This window comes from Exophiala bonariae, assembly GCF_035927105.1.
Source record: "Exophiala bonariae strain CCFEE 5792 chromosome Unknown scaffold_30, whole genome shotgun sequence".
Taxonomy (NCBI): domain Eukaryota; kingdom Fungi; phylum Ascomycota; class Eurotiomycetes; order Chaetothyriales; family Herpotrichiellaceae; genus Exophiala; species Exophiala bonariae.
This window is the reverse complement of record NW_027042505.1, coordinates 44,061-65,962: the sequence shown is the minus strand read 5'-3', so window position 1 is coordinate 65,962 and position 21,902 is coordinate 44,061. Positions and strand designations below refer to the sequence as shown.

The 21,902-nt window shown below is 50.0% G+C and overlaps 10 protein-coding genes across 10 annotated transcripts; 4 read left to right on the top strand and 6 right to left on the bottom strand.

Moving 5' to 3' along the window:
- Positions 1-103: 103 nt before the first annotated feature.
- On the top strand, positions 104-1,930 carry DBP9 (ATP-dependent DNA/RNA helicase; the record flags this gene model as incomplete). The annotated part of the gene is made up of 1 exon (XM_064851736.1): positions 104-1,930. One exon carries the CDS (start codon positions 104-106, stop codon positions 1,928-1,930), a length of 1,827 nt encoding a protein of 608 aa, XP_064701977.1.
- A 132-nt stretch (positions 1,931-2,062) lies between these two features.
- Positions 2,063-2,374, bottom strand: LTR84_008186 (uncharacterized protein; the record flags this gene model as incomplete). Its single annotated transcript, XM_064851735.1, has 1 exon — positions 2,063-2,374. One exon carries the CDS (start codon positions 2,372-2,374, stop codon positions 2,063-2,065), a length of 312 nt encoding a protein of 103 aa, XP_064701976.1.
- Positions 2,375-2,940: 566 nt separating this feature from the next.
- LTR84_008185 (uncharacterized protein) lies at positions 2,941-3,519 on the bottom strand (the record flags this gene model as incomplete). Its single annotated transcript, XM_064851734.1, has 2 exons — positions 2,941-3,234; positions 3,511-3,519. 2 exons carry the CDS (start codon positions 3,517-3,519, stop codon positions 2,941-2,943), a joined length of 303 nt encoding a protein of 100 aa, XP_064701975.1.
- A 747-nt stretch (positions 3,520-4,266) lies between these two features.
- Positions 4,267-4,515, bottom strand: LTR84_008184 (uncharacterized protein; the record flags this gene model as incomplete). The annotated part of the gene is made up of 1 exon (XM_064851733.1): positions 4,267-4,515. One exon carries the CDS (start codon positions 4,513-4,515, stop codon positions 4,267-4,269), a length of 249 nt encoding a protein of 82 aa, XP_064701974.1.
- A 2,129-nt stretch (positions 4,516-6,644) lies between these two features.
- LTR84_008183 (uncharacterized protein) lies at positions 6,645-7,676 on the bottom strand (the record flags this gene model as incomplete). The annotated part of the gene is made up of 1 exon (XM_064851732.1): positions 6,645-7,676. The coding sequence occupies one exon, from the start codon at positions 7,674-7,676 to the stop codon at positions 6,645-6,647; it is 1,032 nt and encodes a 343-aa protein (XP_064701973.1).
- Positions 7,677-8,281: 605 nt separating this feature from the next.
- On the top strand, positions 8,282-9,007 carry LTR84_008182 (uncharacterized protein; the record flags this gene model as incomplete). The annotated part of the gene is made up of 1 exon (XM_064851731.1): positions 8,282-9,007. The coding sequence occupies one exon, from the start codon at positions 8,282-8,284 to the stop codon at positions 9,005-9,007; it is 726 nt and encodes a 241-aa protein (XP_064701972.1).
- Positions 9,008-9,388: 381 nt separating this feature from the next.
- Positions 9,389-13,750, bottom strand: LTR84_008181 (uncharacterized protein; the record flags this gene model as incomplete). The annotated part of the gene is made up of 1 exon (XM_064851730.1): positions 9,389-13,750. One exon carries the CDS (start codon positions 13,748-13,750, stop codon positions 9,389-9,391), a length of 4,362 nt encoding a protein of 1,453 aa, XP_064701971.1.
- Positions 13,751-15,950: 2,200 nt separating this feature from the next.
- Positions 15,951-17,859, top strand: LTR84_008180 (uncharacterized protein; the record flags this gene model as incomplete). Its single annotated transcript, XM_064851729.1, has 3 exons — positions 15,951-16,038; positions 16,303-16,939; positions 17,058-17,859. 3 exons carry the CDS (start codon positions 15,951-15,953, stop codon positions 17,857-17,859), a joined length of 1,527 nt encoding a protein of 508 aa, XP_064701970.1.
- A 509-nt stretch (positions 17,860-18,368) lies between these two features.
- On the top strand, positions 18,369-20,205 carry LTR84_008179 (uncharacterized protein; the record flags this gene model as incomplete). Its single annotated transcript, XM_064851728.1, has 3 exons — positions 18,369-18,545; positions 18,610-19,025; positions 19,089-20,205. The coding sequence occupies 3 exons, from the start codon at positions 18,369-18,371 to the stop codon at positions 20,203-20,205; spliced, it is 1,710 nt and encodes a 569-aa protein (XP_064701969.1).
- Positions 20,206-20,475: 270 nt separating this feature from the next.
- On the bottom strand, positions 20,476-21,372 carry LTR84_008178 (uncharacterized protein; the record flags this gene model as incomplete). The annotated part of the gene is made up of 1 exon (XM_064851727.1): positions 20,476-21,372. The coding sequence occupies one exon, from the start codon at positions 21,370-21,372 to the stop codon at positions 20,476-20,478; it is 897 nt and encodes a 298-aa protein (XP_064701968.1).
- Between the last annotated feature and the right edge of the window lie 530 nt (positions 21,373-21,902).

Sequence of the window (21,902 nt, the reverse complement as noted above, 5' to 3'; positions counted from 1 at the left end):
CTCCAAACCGACCGACAAGTTTCTCGGACTTTGATTGTTGACCAGATCTTCTCCCACAACTCTTACAGCGCAATTCTAGATCCACGACCATACCATCCTCATCATGAAGCGAAAGTTGGACGAGAACGATGTTCCGTCGCCAGAGCCCGCTGCAAATAACAGCACCACCCAGTCATCCTTCGAATCTTTCGGCCTCGACCCTCGCCTTGTGCAGGCCATAGCAAAGTCCCAATTCTCCACCCCTACTCCTGTCCAAGCCAGAACCATCCCATTAGCGCTCGAAGGAAAAGACATATTGGCAAAGTCCAAGACTGGCTCCGGCAAGACTGCAGCCTACGTTCTTCCTACCCTCCAGGCGATACTGAGAAGAAAGGCTACAGCGCCCAAACAGAAGATCACAAGCACGTTGGTCCTGGTCCCTACTCGAGAACTAGCAGACCAGGTTTACAGAGCTTATACTTCGTTCGCGGCGTTTTGCTCCAAAGAAGTCCAGATCCTCAATCTCACCCAAAGGGTGTCGGATGCAGTATTGAATGCAGTGCTACAGGACTCGCCGGACATCATTGTATCTACCCCCGCACGGGTCAGTCAGTATCTAAACTCTGCTCGACTTTCTCTGGACGCCATCAGCCATCTGGTGATTGACGAGGCTGATATTGTACTGTCCTATGGGTACGAAGATGACATCAATGCAATAGCCAAAGTCATTCCTCGTGGAGTCCAGACATTCTTGATTAGTGCAACATTGACTCCAGAGGTTGATGAACTCAAAGCACTCTTTTGCCGTGAGGCAGAGATCGTCAAGATCGACGACCAGGAAGAAAAGGGCGAAGGTGTGACGCAGTATGTCGTGCGTTGTGGAGAAGACGACAAATTCCTGCTCATCTTTGTCGTGTTCAAGCTCCAACTCGTCAAGGGCAAATCTTTGATCTTCATCGATGGTGTCGACAGAAGTTATCGACTCAAATTATATCTCGAGCAGTTTGGTATCAAATCGTGCGTTTTGAACGCAGAACTACCTGTCAACTCGAGACTTCACGTGGTTCAAGAATTCAACAAAGGCCTCTACGACATTCTCATCGCTGCTGATGATCAAGAAGTTCTCGGAGGGGTGTTAAAACGAAGGAGCTCCAAGGCTGTACAGGATGAGGAGCACCAGATTAGTGACGAAGACGATGAAGACAACCAGAAACCGTCTAGAAAGAAAAAAGTGGCGAATCGAGACAAGGATTATGGTGTGTCGCGAGGCATCGACTTCCAAAATGTCGCTTGCGTGATCAACTTCGATCTCCCGCACACTTCGAAATCATATACTCACCGCATTGGACGAACAGCGAGAGCTGGAAAGGCCGGTATGGCCCTCTCCTTTGTCATTCCAAAAGAATTATACGGCAAGAATCGACATACAACCATCTCATCCTCCAAGCATGACGAACGAGTACTGGAGAAAATTATTGCTCGACAAGCGAAAAAGGGTAATGAAGTCAAGCCTTACCATTTTGACATGACTCAGGTCGATGCCTTCCGATATCGAATGAATGACGCATTGCGAGCAGTCACAAAAGTGGCCGTCCACGAAGCACGAGCAAGAGAAATCAAACAAGAATTGATCAAAAGTGAAAAACTGCGGAAGCATTTCGAAGACAATCCAGACGATCTCCGACACTTGAGACATGATGGGGAACATGGTGGGCTGATCCGCCATCAGGCTCATCTCAAGCATGTGCCGGATTATTTAATGCCAGCACAGGGCAGGAAGGGATTGAGTGCGGACGAAGTGGGCTTCGTGGGTTTCAAGAAGGTAGATGGCAAGGACAAACGGAAGGATCACAAGCGACGAGGAAAGACGGCAAGAAAAGGGCGAGGAATGGGCAAACCAAAGGGAAGGATCGATCCGCTCAAGTCATTCAGTGCAAAGAAGAAACATTAGGAAACTGAAAAGAGAACAGCGAACTTGAGCAAGCATATGTTTTTTATCCGTTGATACATTGTTCACCACGTGAAAGTCTGGACAGCTCTTTTTGACGGGTATCGAAATGGGTTATTGTTGCACAATATTCGTCTAGTCTTTTCCAGCCGTTACTAGCAAATCTACAGATGATAACATTTTTTTTGGATTTCTCTTTCCCAAGTTCCTCAGAGCCTCGGCCTCCAGAGCGTTATCATATACCTTTCCCCAGAGCTCTATGCCCTGGTCACTGTTGGTCGCTACTCCCGCGGTGAGGGTTGGTGCCGTGCCGTTGAGTTTGTTGACATGGCGGACATGGTGTCCAAGCTCCTGCGGGTTTGTGTGGACAAGTGTTGTCTGATTGGTCTCCCCACCAGAGTAGGCTCTCGCCTCCTTGAGCGTGTGTTTCCGTGATGTTTTGCCCATCTTGTTTCTCAGTTATGTGGGTGAATATGGAAGAAGAAAAAGGGGATAGTGTTCAAGTTGAGCAAAGGGGTAGTACGAGCCACTGCCGCAGCTTTTGCTTCGCGATTTCCACACAGCATTTGCTAACGATACATAACCAGAAACCAGGAATGTTTGGCATTGTGGAAATACAATGCCAATGGAGGACCGCCACAGAACCAAGCATGTCTGACATTGTGGAAAGACATGCTAGCAGATATACATCAGCTGCAGGCACTTCTGGCCATTTTCGAAGGCTCTTCTTGTAAACAGGACTGTGCTGGTAGTCTTTCCCAACTTGATCCAGTGTCTTCGTCATTCCAGTCAACTGTCTGTACCTTGGGTCCTTCATAAGTTCATCAGGCATATCCTGGATAATGTCAACGTGTTTGATCCGCCTCTTGACCTCTGTTGCATACCCTTGTGCCTCCGAGTTCAGTCTTCGTTTGTGAGACATTACGGTTCTCAGTCCCTGGTTCCGCCTCAAGAGCTTCTCGAAGACTTTTTTTCAATTATCGCATTTGGTTGATGTTCATACTTAAGTATTGTCACGCTGGCTTATCCAACTCAGCGTCGATTGCAGAATCAATGGCGCGGATCCTCTCAATCGCTCTTGTATCGCCGTGATTGACGTCACAATCAAGGCCAGCGAGCCGATAGAGGTCATTGGGCTGCATATTCATGATAGTCTCCATGTCCATGAACTGTTTCAAGGCGTTGATTACAGCCTTGGAGACGTTGACATCGCTTAGGAGAATGTCACTGAAGCTTGTAATATCTCTAAGCGGCTGTGGTGGCGTCGGGCGATCAACAACTTCCTCGATGTATTCGTCCTTGACGAGCTATTTTGTCGATGTACACGCTCGTTATAGAAAGCTCCTTGTAATGAAGTCCACCATCTCTAACTGAAAGCGATTGAGCTTGCTATCGTAACGAAAATTGGCTGCTCCGAGAACGCCGTGCAATGGTGACCGCAGTTCGTGAGATATTGAAGCAACGAAAGACGTCTTGGCTTCATCTGCATCCAGAGTATCGAGAACTCTTCATACTGATTGAAAAACCACACTTCGTAGAACGGAGGTAATGGAACTCCTTCATTGTCGCAAACGGAGTCCAACTCGAGCCATTGTTGAATCTTATTTGAAGACAGAAAGACTCATCTCTACTGGAGGTTTTGTCACCGTCTGGCCTGTGGGGAAAGGACATGGAATGGTTGTGACTTGAGAAGGAGAGGAAAGTGGAATACAGGTAAATATTCGCAAGGATATTCCGGATCTTTTCTGTCCTCCGTCCTTTGAAAGATAAACCCATAGGAACTCATTTTGAATATGAATGGTAGTCGGATCTCCTCTTGTATGATCCTAATAAGAATGCTCGAGACAAGACAAAACCGAAAATGGTTGGCATTGTGGAAAGACTATGCCAATGAAAAAGCAGTCACAAAACCAAGCATGTTTGGCATTGTAGATAGGCATGCCAGTCGACCACCACGGCCACGGCCACGGCCACTTTAGTACTTCTCGTGTCCCTGCTTGGCCAGGGGGTAGAATTGAGGTTGACCAAGATTCTTGGTTTGGAGTTGATGATGCAGCATAAGCCGGGAATGTTTGGCACAGCGAGGAAACATGTCAGTAATTCGAACCCAGGAATCACAAATGATTGGGAATGCCGAAAGCATTCGGTCCAAGGGATTTCAGGGCAATGTAGATTTTCCCAAGTCGCCAGTCTCATAATCCAACGACCAGGAGCAACGTCCTTGGCATCACCAAAGGTGAGTAAGGATCCCCCAATCTCCATGACGGAAGTGCCAACTTTGCGGGTTGAGTGACCACCGCTGATGAAATCAATGTCAAAAGCGTAGAAAATCGCATCCTCTAGAAGAGGCTTGGACAAAATGCCTTGTCGGTGATCTTTTTCCAGTATTTGTGCCACTCTTCATACCAACTGCCGATCAAGCTTGGTGGTACCACAATCAACGTGGGACGTACATCGAATTTCTTTCCTTCTTTCGCGAAACGAACACATTTGGCCGCCATCATCGCAATAAGGTCAAAAGTTGTAAATGTCTTTCCCAATCCACAGTCATTTCCAAGTATGCCTCCTTTGACGGGTCCAGCCTCCATGGTTTCCATCCATGCGGCTGACATCCCTTGATAAGGCTTGAGCTTCAATATCGAAATATTCTGCTCCGCTCTGGGCCCCTTGACACAATTTCCTCAGCTTAGCTTCTCCCAAGACCTTTTCAAGGTGACCATCCATTCGGTTCCGAATGAAATTTGCTGCCCAGTCTCTTTCTTGTGAATTCCTTGAGAAATCCAAAAATCTTTGATATTTTGCGAGGTTTCCCTCACAATCATCTCAGCAGTCCAAAAGTACTGAATGAAGGCCTCGAGGTTCTGTCACTCGAGGTGGTTGGGATATTTGGTCAAGATGTCCTTACAACTTGTGTTGGATGGCAATGGCTCATTTGCTCGTGGAAAGTCTATCAGTTGTCGATAGCGTGCTGTGCTGTGGTTGCTACCGCCACAGAGAAGAAGTGTTCCCCTGGGGATTTTTCGACCTTGGTCCTCTGGATAGTAGGTAACGCTTTGTCTGAAACGAAGAAGATATGACAGGACAACCCTCTCATCATATGCTTGCAACATTCTACGTCAAGTCGTTTGTAGAATTCTTCGACTGAGTTAAGGAGAAGTCCCAATGGTACCGTGGCAAAATTGGCACCAAGTCCAGGTCTCATCTTGGCCGCGGGCAAGCGGTCAACGCATGGGCAACAGATGTCGTACTTGTACTCCTTCGCCGAGGGACAAGTCGCATCCTCTGCCTGTGGGTGGTCGCGAGTACTTCTCGTTCCTCTTCCAATCTCCATCGGTGAGCAAGAAAAACTCCTTGGCCAGTGATTCCCATCCGACGATTCTCCGGGCCCATCCATCCCGATATCTTTCAGACGCGAGGATGACAGGTCTGGCGCCACGTTCCCATTGTGCGGAAGTGGGTCAGCGTCTGGTATCTCTTCGTGCTGATCCTTTGGTCCAGTATTGTCAATGGATGGCAGTTGAGTGCTCCGTCGAAGAAAATGTACGATCAACCAATGGACCGAGAGCAAACGGGTTGTCGCCGGCCAGTTCATGTTGTGAGCCGTTGGGATCTGCCGTGAACTTGGCAGCAATCTTCTCCCACGGCTCCTCAAGGTTCAGGATGACGCAACTGGTGTAGAGTGTGCTCAGCAAAGCCTGGTTATGTCACCATGAAAACACCAGACGCTATGTTCTTCCAGGTACGCCACAGTCCAGTGGCTTGTTGAGGGCTTTGACGGACCAAACTGGTATTGACGAGGGATGTCATCAAAATCACCTTCTACAGCCTCATCGTTTTTCGACTATGTGGAGAAAGAAACACCTCAATCAATGTTTCTTTGTATATATATATGGAGGAAGAAGCAGCTCCCAGAACCAGTGGGGGAAGAAGACTTATTTATAAGTTGGCGAAGGAAGAGGAAGCCGTTTGAGGCCCCTCCCTCTATCACTGCTCTCGTCAGTCAGTAAAGCACTATTCACGATACCCTTCGATCTAGAAGCAATTGATGACGGGTGACAGTGACGTTTTGAGACCAACTAGCGAGCGATGATCGATCAGCCTGTTGGAAATTAACCCTCTCAAAGAGGCGAAAATATCAACCCTTAATGCTCGTTGGATTAGAAAGGTAATGATGTTCATGTTTGTCGGTTTTGAACTATTTGGGGACAGGCAAGTATCCTCTTTCAAACAACCAATCTGGTGAAGACGGAGGTCTTAAACATCTGCCATCAAGCAGGCCATGACTCACATCTTCGGTTTGACTTGATGAATATCCGTGAGTGCGCATGCCGGAACCCGTGAATTTCTGCCAGTCACAATTTGGTGTCGCCAAGTAATGTTTGTCTACCGATGATGGCAAAGTAGGCAGCGTTGGAGGGGGAAGTAAGATGTCGAGTTGGAGAGCTGCAATGTGGGCGTTGGAAATTTCAGGTTGTAACGCCAGCCCCTGAGACACGGAGCCTCGTCAAAGTCGCTTGGGCACACGAGCGTCAGATTATTCACGGGGCCACTTCATCGGCAGTTAATTCTTCAAAGCATTCACGAAAACCGAAATGACTGATAATTTGCGCGTAGAAGACTAGTAACTCGTCAGATTCTTGGTAGCCTGCAACCCTAGCAATCATGAACTGCACCTATCCTTTCGCCTAGATGTTTTCCCCATACTTGCTCAACCACATCACTTCCTATTCAACCCCAATCTACGATGCTCAAAATCCTTCGCAGGGATATCACTCACATTCTCCGTCTTCCGAATAGTGAGGCCACCACCCGCTCTCTCCTCCCACCCACGAATACACTCCGTATGGTCCGCTACAGCTGCTCTCTCCGGCCCAATGACATCCAACGAATGGCTGAGATATTTCCTCAACAGGCCTGGCAACTTGGTCTCAAATGCACTATTCTCCATGAACTTCTGCGTGATACCGAGATCCTTCACCAACAGCGCCAGTCCAAATCCCGAATTGAAGTTTCTCGTCAACGCATCTCGCCGAAAGGTGTCGAGGGTGGGGAAATTGACGCCGGTGCCGACGTTCAACACGTCGATCATCTTCTGCGGGTCAAGGCCGAATTTCTGGCCCGTCACCAATGAGTCTGAGAGTGCACAGATTGACGAGGCCATGATGTAGTTGTTGAGTGTTTTCATGGCGTGGCCGGAGCCCAGTGGGCCCATGTGGAAGATATAGCTGGCCATGCATTCAAGGATAGGCTTGACGGTTTCGAAGTGTTGCTCTTCATCGCAACCGACCATCAACGTCGACTGTCCCGCATCTGTGGCGTGCATGTAAGTCTGCGTAATAGGACTGTCAATGAGATGTATTCCACTTTGATCTAAATCCTTTCCGAGAGCTTGTGTCTCAAAGGGAGAAGAGGAGGACGTGTCGACAACGATAGTCCCTTTTCTGAGAGCCGATGCAAGCCCTGGTCCGGACTCTGCGCCCTGTGGGATGAGTACATCACGAACGATGCCGCCGTGTGGAAGCATTGTGATGATCACGTCGCAGTCCTGGAAGGCTCGCCCCTTTAGAGTTCCTGAGGAGGATGCGCCGGATGAGGTGTTCTTCCATTCTCGTACTGCCCTTTCTACTTTCTTCTGGTCCTGGTCGTAGACAACGAGACTGTATCCGTTCTTGGGCAGGTTGCTGGCCATCGAAAAGCCTGCATTGCCGAGGCCAATGTAGCCGATAGTCTTGACATCACGCTTCGCCATGACTTCTCCCTTTTTGCGAAACCGTCGAAGATTGATTCAGTGGTTTGTTGATAATTGGTTTAATCCTCGATCTCACTTCGGCTTCGGACACAAGCAGAATTTCTTAGAACTACAAAATGCCGGCCGTAAACCATGTCTACATTTCTAGATTTCTAGTCTCCCTCCCATCCATTGACTTTATTATGATATCATCCACATATCAAGGGTCTTCTCTCGGTAAAGGATTAAAGTTGCGGGGGTTTGAAATGCTTCGCGGAGAGGCGCACTAGATGTGCGGAGAACCCTGAGCTAGATGGGGAGGTGAACTCGACTCCGAACGAAGGTCAAGCGACAGCCACTGATCGACGACCTGCAAGGCTCTGATGCAAGGCTGGGGCGCGGTGGATGCACAGCCTCAGCTCTGACTCATGAAGGCCATCTACCGGAGTACTTATCATGACTTTCGTGGTGATCATTGAACGACTGTTGTTCAGTGGCAATTGAAGCTCGATCGCGAAAGCTTCGAGATCACCACAAGCAATCCACGGGGTCCAGTTCTGCCATCCCGGAAGGCTACAAACTAAAATCTCAAGTCCGACAGGCCAAGATCCCCCATAAGCCAGAAAATGCAATCACCACCATACATAACCAGACCTGCCCAAGCAACAGATCTCTCAGCACTTCCAGCTGTCGAAGACTCAGCTGGGACTTTGTTTCGCACGATTGAAGGGCTGGAGACTCTCGCCGACGACGAACCACTCTCGGTCCCGAGACTCCAAGAAATCTTGGACGTCGGGAAGATATGGGTTGCTGTCCGGGTTGAGGAAGAAGGAACAGGCACGTACGAGAAAGAGAGCACAGAAACCATCGTAGGATTTCTTGCTGCGTTCCCACTCCTGCACCATCTGTCTCCTCCTTCCCTTCCACCTCAATTGCCGTCCACAACGACCTCACAGATACAAAGCCAATCGCGATTTCTTCATGTAGCCGAACTCTCCATCCATGCAGCACACCACCGACGCGGCCTGGGACGACGGCTCATGGGCGACTTGATACGCTATGCAGAGCAGGTCAACAACGTGACAGGACCACCGTCATCAATCCCACAAGCGAGGGTCGACGCGCTGACGCTGACGACATATCGAGATGTGCCGTTCAATGGACTGTTTTATGCGAAGATGGGGTTTCGCATCTCGGCCGCAGATAAGATACTGTCTGTTTTTGGCGATGGGGCGAAACATATTTGGGATGAGGAACAGATGTCTATACCTAGACGGGAGGAGAGGGTGTGGATGGCTCGTTGGATGGGTGGAAGAAAAGGACTGAGCGGGGAACGATTGGGGGAGAAATGAACGGCTGATATCGAGTCACTCAGAATGAATATTCTGATTCACTCACATAGTGAAATGGAACTCGGGAGTCCTAAGATATATTCGCCATTGGCCATTTAGGGTACTTTAGGGTTTGTACAGGCATGCGCCTCTAACACCTCCAGGGTTGTGCTTAACATACATTTTCCAAACACCATGCTCTCTACTTTCAACACCTCAATGCACCCAGGTTCTCGACGCCAAGCTTGTGTAAGACTTGCTCATACAAGAGCGAAGAAATAGATTAAGGATAGGTCGCGATCATTCAACATGTAACCATCAGACCAGGTTCGTTATTCATCTGCATATCGTCCTGCCGGGTTCATAAATCTCGTCGATGAAGAGACCACCAAGAACGACAATTTATTCATCATAAGGCTTGTCAAATTCAAAGGCAGATGATTCCTGGTTTGGGGTTGTGTCGACGTCATAAAAATCCGGCTGCTTGGACTTTGGCAGGAACCAACCGCCCAGTTCCCAATGCCCAGGTTCGTAAAGGCAGGAGTTCCGGGACTCCTCGTTGACAATACTGTCAAGTATAAGACCAACTCTTTTGAAGTCAACTGGCTTTAGTATCCAACCATCAAAGCCACTATCAATGTATTCTTGGCGCTTTGCCTCCACAAGTGAAGCTGAAACCGCAAATATTGGTATTCGGCCATTTAGCTGGGCGCGGCTCGATAAGCAGGACTTCGGATGAGTTTTCTCAAAGGAACGAATCATTTTGGTAGAAGTGAAACCATCCACGATTGGCATTTGCAGGTCCATCAAGACTGCATCAAAGTGTGTGGGCTGCTCCCCGTGCGCAGAAGCGCATTCTTCGCCATTCACAGTCATATAAGTCGAGTGCCCCAATTTTTCTAAACGTTTCTTCATGATTCGACTATTGATAGGATCGTCTTCTGCAACCAAAACAGAATAGCCGTCAGGTGGGAGGATGGACTCCCCATCGGTGGTGTCAGACGGCGCACTGATACTGTCCGGCTCTTCAGAAAAAGCAACCTTAGGTCTGGACGAAGCTGTGGGAGTGTCTATGTCGTCCTCGGCCACCCGGACAGGCCTGAGCGGCATGCCCGAATCAGTCACTTTTTTCGATCCTTGCGAATGAAGGGATGATTTGAGATCTCGAGGGGAGGGATAACTCAAAGCTTTGCTCGAAGAGGAGGACTTTCGTGAAGGCGACAATGCAGTCGTGCCGAGATCGAATGATGCACGTTTTGCATGTCCAGGGGTATCCGTGCTCGGAGATGCCTCACCGAACAATCGAAGAGGTTCTTGAATTGCGTCGATGAGCCTATCCGCATCACTCTTTTGACTGATGTCGCTTTGCAAACTGGTACCACTTTTGCCGCTCCTCCCACTCTTGAGGCTTGTGATACTGTCTCCACTATGTCTCCGAGAAATGGATGGTGGTGCGGAAGAGCGGGCCTGTGGTGCTCGGTAGACCAAAGTGACCTCGTTCTCTATAGATTTTGGTGTTGTTGGTTTTGCAGTAGCGGTCAGGGGAGGCTGTCTTTCCACCACTGTGGTCCCATGACTCGTTATGCCAAAGCTCAGGACGATGGTAAAACATGAGCCCTTGGATTCTTCGGTCCGGAGCCTTAACTGACCGTTCATATGACGAACTGTACGAGCGACGAGTGCAAGTCCTAAGCCAAGCATCTGCTCTGCATTGTTTTGTTCCGTGAAGGGGTCCTGGGCAACCAGGGGTTGTTGACCCGGGAGATCTTCTTCGTAGGACACTTCCTCGAGCTCGCGAAAGAGAGCATCTACTTTGACAGGTGTCATACCTTTCCCTGTATCCTCAACAACAATTTCGACTTCGACTTTCCCGGGCGGGGTCGCAGCCACTGCTGCTCCGACTGAAACCTTTCCTTCCGAAGTATGCTGAACTGCATTTGCAATCAGATTAGACACCACCTGCCTAACTCGGCGGTGATCACCAATAACTTTGGCAGGCAAGTCCTCCGCAAGCGTAACATCATACTGCAAGTTTTTACGCTTCGATTCTCCAACGAAAGGATCGGTCGCCTCTTTCAACGCTTGGACTAGATCAAAGGGCTCGTCTTTGACCAGGGACTGCCCACCCTCAGCCTTGGTAAGATCAAGTAAGTCGTTGATCACGTACACCAAGGACTTTGAAGCCGAGTGAGATTTCGCCAGGTTTTCGCGCGTCTCGGTGTCTAGAGTTCCTTCCATAGCGATCTCCAGGTAGTTGATGATAGCGTTTAGTGGGGTTCGAACCTCGTGAGCAGAGTTGGCGAGCAAAAGACGCGTCAGTTGACTGGTTTGAAGAGCCGCCTCTTTTTGACGCCAAACGTCGATGAACTTGCCGTAGACTAGACAGAGAACAGCCGCCGTTTCCATTTCATCGTCGGTCCAATCACGGCATCTACCGACAACGGTTTCGCTCCAAGATTTGAAGCTCTTTCGGGGCTCTAGGTAGCCTTCGGTTCCCTGTTTGACAAACTTTTCATAGGGATTCCCAGCCCACTTGACTTCCTGCAACACGCCTTGGCGGAAAAACACGATGAAATCGCTACCTCCACTTGAGAGAGGCACGAATAATAATCCAGCCAGATGCTTCAGACCAGGATCGTATTGTAGGTCCGGGAGATCTGTACGGATATCCTGGGAAGAAAACACGGAGGTGACCTTTCTCATTCGGAGGAACTCCACCATGGCGAGAACCTCCTGCAGATGGCCTCTGGGATTTCCTAATACCTTTGTCTCATCACGAATTGAGAGGGCTCCGAGATCCGCATTGAAAAGTTTCAAGAGATCGTCAGAAGACGCGATGATATAGCCTGAAGGATTGTTGCTCGATGAAGTAGTGTTAATTAGCTTACGAGCCTGCAGGCGTGAGGCGTAGGAAAGTCTTTCAATATTGCGAGATGCAGTGTCGCCGACCAAGCGACACATTTTTCGAATGGGAAAGGAGACTCTCATCCCTCTCTCGCCGTAGGAGTGGCAGGCAATCAAGCCCCAAAGTTCGTTGAAGGCATTTATTGAAATGGACATGGACGAACGCACAGCCATATTGGCTAAATATTTCAGGTGAATTGGAGACATGGCGCGCAAGTTTGCGTGGGTCAGGTCAACGGGAGTCTCAAGGTCATCAATGGTGCGGCACACCAGTCGAGCCGTTTCCTGGTCGCGGTCATACAGCAAGCGTACTTTGTTGATTCTGTACAGATCTCTCGCTTGCTTTGGAATATCCGAGGCTGGGAAGTTGAGCCCCTTGTACAAATCCTTGGTGGCGCGTGGGTCTACGAGCTCAGCGACAACACGACCATTCCAAGCTTGATCGAATTGGTATATCATGACACGATGGAAGCCTGTCAGCTCCTTGACAATACCAATGAGAACTTTTAGGAAAACGGTCAGGGTTGTTGCACTGGAAAGCTGCTCCTGTACCTGAGACATGATGTTGAAGACTTCCATTGCGGCAGCTTCTGATCTCTTCTTGCGGGCACCTCTCAAGACTCGAAGAGGCCTACTGATATTAACAGTGCTGTCATTGTATTCTTCCCGGGTTGGAGCACTGTCGAGTGTATTCTCCGGGACGTCTGGAGTATCGGGGTCGCTTGCAGGAATCAAGGGATTGGTGGCGTCATCTTCAATCTCAAATTCACAGATGATCTGATTTCGGTCACTTTCCGACAGGTGCATGGCACACCACAGCTTGCGTGTCCGATGGCCAGGCGGGCGTACGTTCAATATAAAGACCTCGGGGCCGTTGGCCTCGATGTCATCGGCATTTTCATCGCGGATGAAATCGAGATGATCCATGAGATTGTCAGCCTGTTCTTCGGTAAAGATGTCCAGGAAGCTATCTAGCTTGAAAAGTTGTTGAGGCGTATAACCAATGATTTGACGAGAATTTTCGCTAACAACCCGAACGACCAGTTTGTCGCCATCTTCCTTGAGCACAACAAGCAGGCCAAAGCTCTGAACGGCGCCCGGGATATGAATGGGTTCATCCTCGCAGCGTTGAAGGGTTTCTCCACCGCGACCAGTGATGATAGCATGGCCTCCATCGGTAACCACGTGTTTGAAACGAGCAGTGACCAGTGGAGTTTCTGGTAGGGATCGAATAGAGGCCGCAGCGGATGCGATTGAGACGTTTTCTGACTTCTGCGAGGCATCGTCTGCTGTGATAGCGGCAAGGGAGTTCAGAGTATCTGCCATATTAGGCCGTTCCGAGTCAGTCAAGATGGGATCCGAATTTGACATACGAGATCGCGAGCGTGGCTCACTAGTGGTATCAGTGGGCCGACCCTCGGGATCTCCAAAACCGCCAGTGCGTGATGAAGTGGAGCCACCTGCTCTACTAGAGCGTCGCTGCGAGGCAGTGTCGAAGCCAGGATATCCAGTAGATGACTCCTGGAAGACTATGGGAGTGGCGGTAGGATCGATGGATACCGCGGAGCGGATGGGGAAGACGCGGTTGATGGAACCAGGACTCATGGTAGCACCATCGTCGGATCGCGTAGATTTGAGTGATGAGCTACGGGCCCCTGGTGGATCGGTCTTGCCAGTGAAGATGCTGATGGTTGTCTGGCTAGGGCCAAGAGGGATCCATGTTGGACGAACAGAGGGACGGGGATTCCACTGTTCCACATCTTGACCTTGTGATTCTTGGGCAGGACTGGCAGCGGACGAGGGGGAAGCCTGAGCATTGATGGGAGAGGCCGAAGCGCGACGAGACGGTGGTCTCGACATGTCGTTCAAGATGGCTGTAGTGGTAGAGAACTACCGGAGAGCGGTCGACAAGCTGAGCTTCAGGTTGCCAGTGGCGGAAGAAGATTTCATGAGCGCTGGTGGTTCAACAGGAGCAAGCCTGCAAAGGATGGCCCATTATCCCTGTCCTTTGGATCGCTTTGGTATGTCTTCTGCCTTTGAATTCCTTGTATTCTCAGAGATGGTCTCTGTCATGCAGTGGTATTGTGTTCAATCGTGGGGGGAGACGATTAGCATCGGACAAATGGTAGGGACAGGATGTCAGTTTGAATGCTCGGAGAGGGGTAAGCGAGAGATGGTAGTTGGTCAGTGTGGTCTCCTTGCCAGCAATAGGAAAGAGGAACGAGATAGACGAGTATACAAATGCGTGTGTAGTGATAGATTGAACGTGAAGTGGACGTGTCGTGAGAATTGTGGCGGACTCGACTCGGAGCGCGGCACAGGCAACGTGGAGTGGAACAGTTTGGAAGGTGGAAAACGAAGGTGCAGGTGAAGTGCAGGTGCAGGTGCAGGTGCAGATGGCAGCCTCAGGGAACTAGTGGGTAGAGGGAAGGAGCGCCCACGAGGAAGGCAATCACGGATGGCAGTCACAAGTCCCTTCGGCATACGGATAACTGGACGTTTCGCCTACGGTGTGTTGGTGAGGGGCACTTACCGTCCCTAAGCTAAGAACCTTCCGGGTGCCAGATCGCCGGAATGCCCCTTGGCCCATCCCCGAGCCCCAGTGGGATCTTTCAATTCCCAAGGTACCTACCAACTCTTGAACTCGGTATGTACCTGCGAACAAATAATCAGACATTTATGATTGAAGGTCATATCCCATCTAACCACCGACTCGGTAGATATCTACCTAGGTAGCTTCAATTCCAAGTGTCCGTGTAGCCGTCGTTGCTTCTGCAAATTCGTGAAATATACACCAGATCGACCGATCGACCGAAGATCGACTTGAGAAAACAAGGAATTAGACCCACTTCCCACTTCTTCCAGTCTGGTGGTGCGCAAACCCTTTTGTTCCTTTTCAAACTTGTTTGTCCAGCAGAAGCATCTCATGGTCGACTATAGCGTAGCTCGATTTGTTCCAATGCATGTTTGAAACATTTACTAGTCTTCAGCCTTGCGACCGAGAGCCTTTCAGCAACAAGACGGACATGTTTTCCATCACTTCTCTCAGGCCAAAGCCACAGCCTGCAAGGCGGCACTAGTTATCAATTATGGCGACATTTCGCTAATCTTCGCCCGAGGCAAGCCACTCCGGGCCCAAAATCCCATTGGTAGAGACATGCAATTTCGTTGTTGTCACCGACTTTGCCATACATGATGAAATCATTGATATATTGCCTAGGCACCCGACCCCGGCCTGTGTAGCCAACCTGAACTCCAGCATTCTCCATCATGATGGTTAAAGCCAATAACCACATCTCGAATCACTACGTACCCAGGTAGGTACTTAGTAATTGCTCTAGCTACTTGATCTGTTCCGACGTTGAGCTTGTTCATTCTGAGGTTTAACTGTAGCCAAGTCCTCAGTCCTCTTAGGTAGATAACCAGCTAGGGTCTGATCCCTGCTGAGTGCCACGTCAATCCTCCCGTGCCAGAAATAAAGCCACCCAACTGTATGTTCCATATCAATGACGGCATATCTCCAGGGACTATTAAACAAGTGTCCCAGGCGCAGTTGATATTCGCAGCCAATTAATGCAACTAGACGATATGCTACCAAGCCCAATTTTCACTATACAAAGATCCCTCAACACAGTGGAAATGACATCCAATGTCGGTGCCGTGCAAAGCGTTTGACAGAGGAGATGTCATATGGCAGTTGAAAAAGTGTCGATTTCGAGACCAAGTTCAACCATGAATGTCAATGTCGACAGAATAGAACAATATCGACGACGGGTACTCTATGCATTATCTCTTACCATCATTTGCTATTGACATATCCCCCACTTGAATTATCAGATTATATGGGCGTGCCTATTATTTGGTGACCGACAGATACTACCTAATCATTTCCGACAACGCCGCTAAAATCCTTCAAGGAGCTACTAATCATCAGGCCCGATGGTTATCAAGCGAGCGAGCGACGATTCTTATCTACCAACCTTTAGGAATCCTCGCAACAAACTGACACACACCAGCTTCCGCATAGTCGAGGTATCAACATCATTTCAAGTTGACTATCATGAGTGAGGCCGAAGCCCATTCTGGTTTTGGTCATGCCTTCCGTTCCCACTTCCTCTTCAGCGATGACTATCTCCCATTAAACCATGGTATGGACACAATCAATCCCTTGACTCCCGTTCATATTTTTCATGTATTTGCAGAGAATGACTGGCAATGCGACAACTGTGTCACTACAAAAACAGGTTCACAGCATTGCCAATCGGCCGTCCATCATAGGATGATATTGCTGTGATAGCAAATGGAGCTGCGCCATGATGGAATGCCCTCCTTTCACATCTTCTCATCCCTGCTATGGATGGAAATTCCTCAATGATGTCTGCCACGAGAACTGATATTCATACGATAATTAGGTTCCTTTGGCGCATTCCCACGCTTCGTTCAAGAAGCACAACGTAGCTACCAACACGCGACCGAAAGCCAGCCAGACCGGTTCATTCGCTATGACGCATTAAATCACATTTCCAATTCTCGCCTAGGCATAGCTAAGCTGCTCAAAACCTCGTCGGACGAATGTGTCTTCGTGCAAAATGCGACCGTAGGGCTCAATACAATATTGCGGAATCTCCTCCCTACATTCGCTTCTCAAGCTACGACGCTCGAGCTGACAAAGCGGGAACAGTCCTGCGTGGTTTACTTCGATACGATTTATGGCGCCATTGAGAAGACACTGTTCTCGATCCGCGAAATCGATCCATCCATAGAATTGCGCAAGGTAACGAACTACACGCTCCCGTGCTCTCACGAGGCTATCGTCACCGCTTTGGTTGAGGTCCTCGATAAGGCCAGCCAAGACGGCGTGAGGGTGAGAGCATGCGTGTTCGAGACCATCACCTCCGTCCCTGCCGCCAGGTTTCCTTTCCAAGCAATTACAACTCTTTGCCGTGAGAGGGGTATCTACAGTGTGATCGATGGTGCCCATGGCGTAGGTCAGATAGCCCTCAGTCTGGGAGATTTGAGTCCAGATTTCTTCGTGAGCAATTGCCATAAGTAAGTGATGCGACTCTTTCACAGGATCTTGTCAATTGCCATGTATGCTACCAAGAAATGTAGTGACTGTGTGCGAATTGAGAAGGCAAAGAACCTCTAACATTAACATGCATAATAGGTGGTTGTACACCCCACGAGGTTGTGCCGTCCTGTATGTACCGAGACGTAATCAGCACTTGATACGCACGACTGTACCTACATCATGGGGCTTCGAAGCCCTTCCATTTCCACCCGAACACACAGATATGTCATCAAACTCCAGGAACAAAACTACTCCAGATGAACAGCAGCTCAAACCACAAGAAATCGGACCCTCTTACTTCACAGGTCTCTTCGACTACATGGGCACGGTCGAGAACTCCGCCTTCTTCTGCGTAAACGCAGCTTTAAATTTCAGGCAGACAGTCTGTGGGGGCGACGAAGCAATATGGGGTTATATACAATATATTGCACAGGCAGGAGCCGACCTTATTGCAGAGAGACTTGGCACTGAAGTCATGGATGTCATCGAACCTGAGGAGTCCACCAGCCCTAATACAACGCCACTAGCAAATATACGGCAGTGCGCCATGGCCAATATTCGGCTTCCATTCGCCATTACAGGCTCGGAAAATACACCGGCTACAACAAGTCTTTCCAAGACCCCTACCCCTCAATCCATTGCGCCAGCATCGACAGATTCAGGCTTCACCGCTGTTCCGATCCGCTTGGACGAGCTAGTGTCCCATACTTCTTGGCTTCAATCGACGTTGATTAAAGAATACCGTATAGGTATCACGGTCTATCCATATGCGTCGCGTGCCTGGTTACGTGTGTCTGGGCAAATCTATCTGGAGCTTTCAGATTTCGAGAAACTCGCTGAAGTTGTCAAGGTTGTTTTGGAGAGAATTAGGAACGGTGAGAGCGGCATCCAGCGTTGATAGAAATTGTCGCTAGTGCAATAGACGAAAGCTTGCTCAGAATCGCCCGAGAAATCACGTTGTCCATACCTGCGTCTCCCCAGCCTTGTTCAGCCTTGCGAGCTATTTTGACGAGTTCTCTCATGTAGCCAACCACATCGATCTAAGAGCTCGCTCCTTGGCATTTTCACGGCCCCGTTGCTCGCCCTGGCCCCGAGGACATGATCCTCTCCTTTCCACTTGACCATCCAAGGGCTTCGGACAATGAATGCCCTTGCACATACAACGAATACACGGCGCATATTCATGAGGTTTCGCGTCCGAACTCAATAGGTTCGCGTCGGGGCGCCAGGCGATGATCGACGGATTGCGGACGTTTGAAGGTCTAAGTTGCATATCTCTTTGATGTTGATCTCCTTATTTAACAAGTGCTTCCCCTGTTCTTGAAATGTTGCCTTACTATCACAGGTGAAGGATCTATAAACACTAATCCGCAATAACATCACGTTTTTACTTTGATTTCTCATAAAATGGCAGACAGGCTGGAACAATCAAGCGATGCTCACAGTATGCATTCAACCGAACAGCAGGAGAAGAAAGATGATCTTGCAACTTCTGCTCCCTCAGAAGATGTAGAATATCCACCCTTCAAGAGAGTCCTCGCCATCGTGCTCGGCATGATGTCTGTGTCTCTCCTTGTTGCTTTGGTGAGTATCATTGTCCCCCTCCCCATATCCCTTTCTAGTAGCCTCAGTCTGACTATTCCAACAGGACCGAACCATCATCGCAACAGCGATCCCCGCCATCACAGATCATTTCAACTCGCTTGATGATGTAGGCTGGTATGCGTCGTCTTATCTCCTGACGATGTCTGCATTTCAACTCCTCATCGGCCGCATCTATACTTTCTACAGCACCAAATGGGTATATATCACCTCCATCGGCATTTTCGAACTCGGTTCTTTGGTCTGTGGAGCAGCTCCATCTTCTGTCGCCTTCATCATTGGGAGATCAATCGCAGGAATTGGCAGCGCAGGTATCTTCGCGGGAGCCATCGTTGTGATTGTGGACCTCGTTCCGCTCGAGAAACGACCCGCGTGGACTGGAGCTTTCGGAGCAGTGTTTGCTATCGCATCGGTGGCCGGCCCACTGCTCGGCGGAGTATTCACAACGAATGTATCATGGAGGTCAGTTCTCATCTCGCCCCCTTAACTACAAGCCAAACAATAAAATGCTAACAGTCATTCCAGATGGTGCTTCTACATCAACCTACCAATCGGGGGCGCGGCGATGGCAATCCTAGCCTTCATCCTCAAAGTCCCGGCGAGAACAACCAAAAGAGCGACCCTGAAGGAACAAATCCACCAACTAGACCCGATCGGCACGGCAATCTTCATCCCCTCGATAACGTGCCTCCTGCTGGCCCTGCAATGGGGCGGCATCGACTACGCATGGTCAGACGGACGAATCATTGCGCTCCTGGTCCTCGCCGGCGTGCTATTCATCGCCTTCATCGGTGTGCAGATGTGGCGGCAAGAACTCGCGACCGTGCCGCCTCGCATCATCAAGATGCGCGCCGTCGCCGCAGGGATGACGTACTCGTTCTTCAGCGGCGCGGGGATGATCACGATCGTGTACTTCCTGCCCATCTGGTTCCAGGCCATCAAGGGCGCCACCGCCGTCCACTCGGGCATCATGAACCTGCCGGCCGTGCTGGGCATCACGCTAGCGTCCATCGTCGCGGGCATCGGCACCCGCAAGCTCGGATACTTCACGCACTGGATGGTCGTCTCGTCCGTCATGACCTCCGTCGGCGTCGGCCTGATGTGCACGTTCACGCTCACCACGGGCCACAGCAAATGGATCGGGTACCAGGCCCTCTGGGGCATCGGGCTCGGGCTGGGGATGCAGCAGCCCTCGGTCGCGGCGCAGACGGTGCTCGCCAGGAAAGACGTCCCCACCGGCGCCACCATCATGTTCTTCGCCCAGGGCCTCGGCGGCTCCGTCTGCGTCAGCATCGCCAACAACATCTTCCTGAACAAACTATCCACGGGCCTGACCTCCATCCCGGGCATCAACGGCGATCTCGTCACCCATGTCGGCGCCACAGATCTCCGGAACGTCGTCCCCGCGGCCAGTTTGGACGCTGTGCTGGCGGTCTATAATCTGGCGTTGAGGAATGCCTTCTACGTCGGCGTCGCCGTCAGTACCGCCACCATCATTGGTACTCTGCTGATGCCTTGGATCAACATCAAGAAAGTCGCTGCTGACCAGAAGGCTGCGGCTGCGCTTGCATCGACACCCAAGACAGCAGGTAGCGCTGAACAGCAGCAGGAGACGGAGGCCAAGAGGGTTGAAGAGGTGTAACCATCAAGCCTGATTGTGACGCCGATTAATGTAATCTGATTGTCTGGCCAGTTGCGCTTCGCTACTTTTTTCTTTCGTTGTACAAAAAATATACTCCCTTCTACGTAAGATTAGAATATAGAGCAAAATAACATAATCAAAAAACAATGCAAAGGTATTGGTCTCCAAGTTTTATTCGATCCCAATTGCTTTAGCTACCTATGACTCGCAATAAATGCGCCCCTGGAGACCAACAAACCCAAGTCCGTAGGTAATGAGGAAAGTAGAGGCTTAAGCACCCGCCCCAGCACTGAGGATATACCCACCATCGACCGCCACCGTCTGGCCATTCAGATACTGATTGGTAGCGGCGAAGAGAATCGCATTCGCCATATCACGATCCTCGCCCGGCCTGGTCGCCGTCGTTTTGTCCTCATACTTCTCGCGCGGGATGTGAGACTTCTGCTTCTCATCGCTCTCGCCCGCCGTCATCTCGCTGGGAAAAACTCCCGGCGCGATGCTGTTGACGCGAATGCGCAAGCCGTTCAGACTGCCGATCTCATTGGCGAGCATTGTCGTCAGATGGATGGCCGCGGCTTTGGACGCGTTGTACGCGAAATGGTGCTGCGACGTCTTCACGATGCCGCTGATCGAGCTGATGTTGATGACCGCCCCGGAGAAATTGTCGTTGTGCTTATGTGCGGCCTGAAGGAGCGGGAGGAAGGCTGTCGTCATGAAGTAGAGTTGCGGCACGTTGGTCCGGTACGTGTCGGTCCACATCTCGAAGGTTTCGTTCGGGTCCGAGAAAAGGTTCTTGGATAGTTCCTCCGCCGACGAGGCTTCTGTCTGTTGCGTGTTGAGCGCGATGCCGGCGTTGTTGATCAAGATGCATAGACATTTCTCCTTGGAAGAGATCGTGTCGACGAGTTTCTTGATCTCGTCTTTCTTGGATACGTCGGCCGTGATGGGAATGATGGAACCCGAAATGTCTTTGCCGTAGGTCTCGGCCACTTTCTCGAGTTTCTCCTCTGTGCGTCCTACGATGTAGACCTTGGCTCCGTTGGTGGCTAGGGCTTGAGTCGCCATGAGTCCAATCCCACTGCCGCCACCGGTGATCAGGGCGACTTTGTTCTTGACGGAGAACAGGTTTTCGAGTTTGAATGACTCATTGTGATCGTTGGTAGACATGTCGGCGGTGCTATAAAACTGCTTGGTAAGACTTGCTAGGCGAGGCTGTGCCAGGTTGAGTCGGACGGTTTTCTGCTTCAATAGGCAAGTAGTAGTCAAGGGGAGGATACTAGACCGAGATTGTAGGAGTGATGGTGCTTTCAACAAACGGACTGAGAGGCGAGATGACATTGGAATAGTGTTGAAAGCCCTTGTTGAGATTCAAAAAGATATAGTCCTACATCATACAGACTCACCTCTGACCTACGCGCAGATTGTATGTGAAATCAACAGATGACGCTGAGATGATGAAATACCTCCATCTGATGTCCGGATCACTTCTCCGCCAGCCAATTCTCCCCTATCATCATACAACATACGTCTTAGGTTGAGAGACAGGTTTCGGGGGTTAAAACCCGGCTCCATACTCCGACCGCTCTATGTACCGACTGGAATATTAAAAGTACCATTGTTATTGGAAAGTGTTGATGTTGAGCACAAGAGTCAAAAGCGAAATTGACGTCCCAAAGCCAGAGAAACTGTGCGGAAGG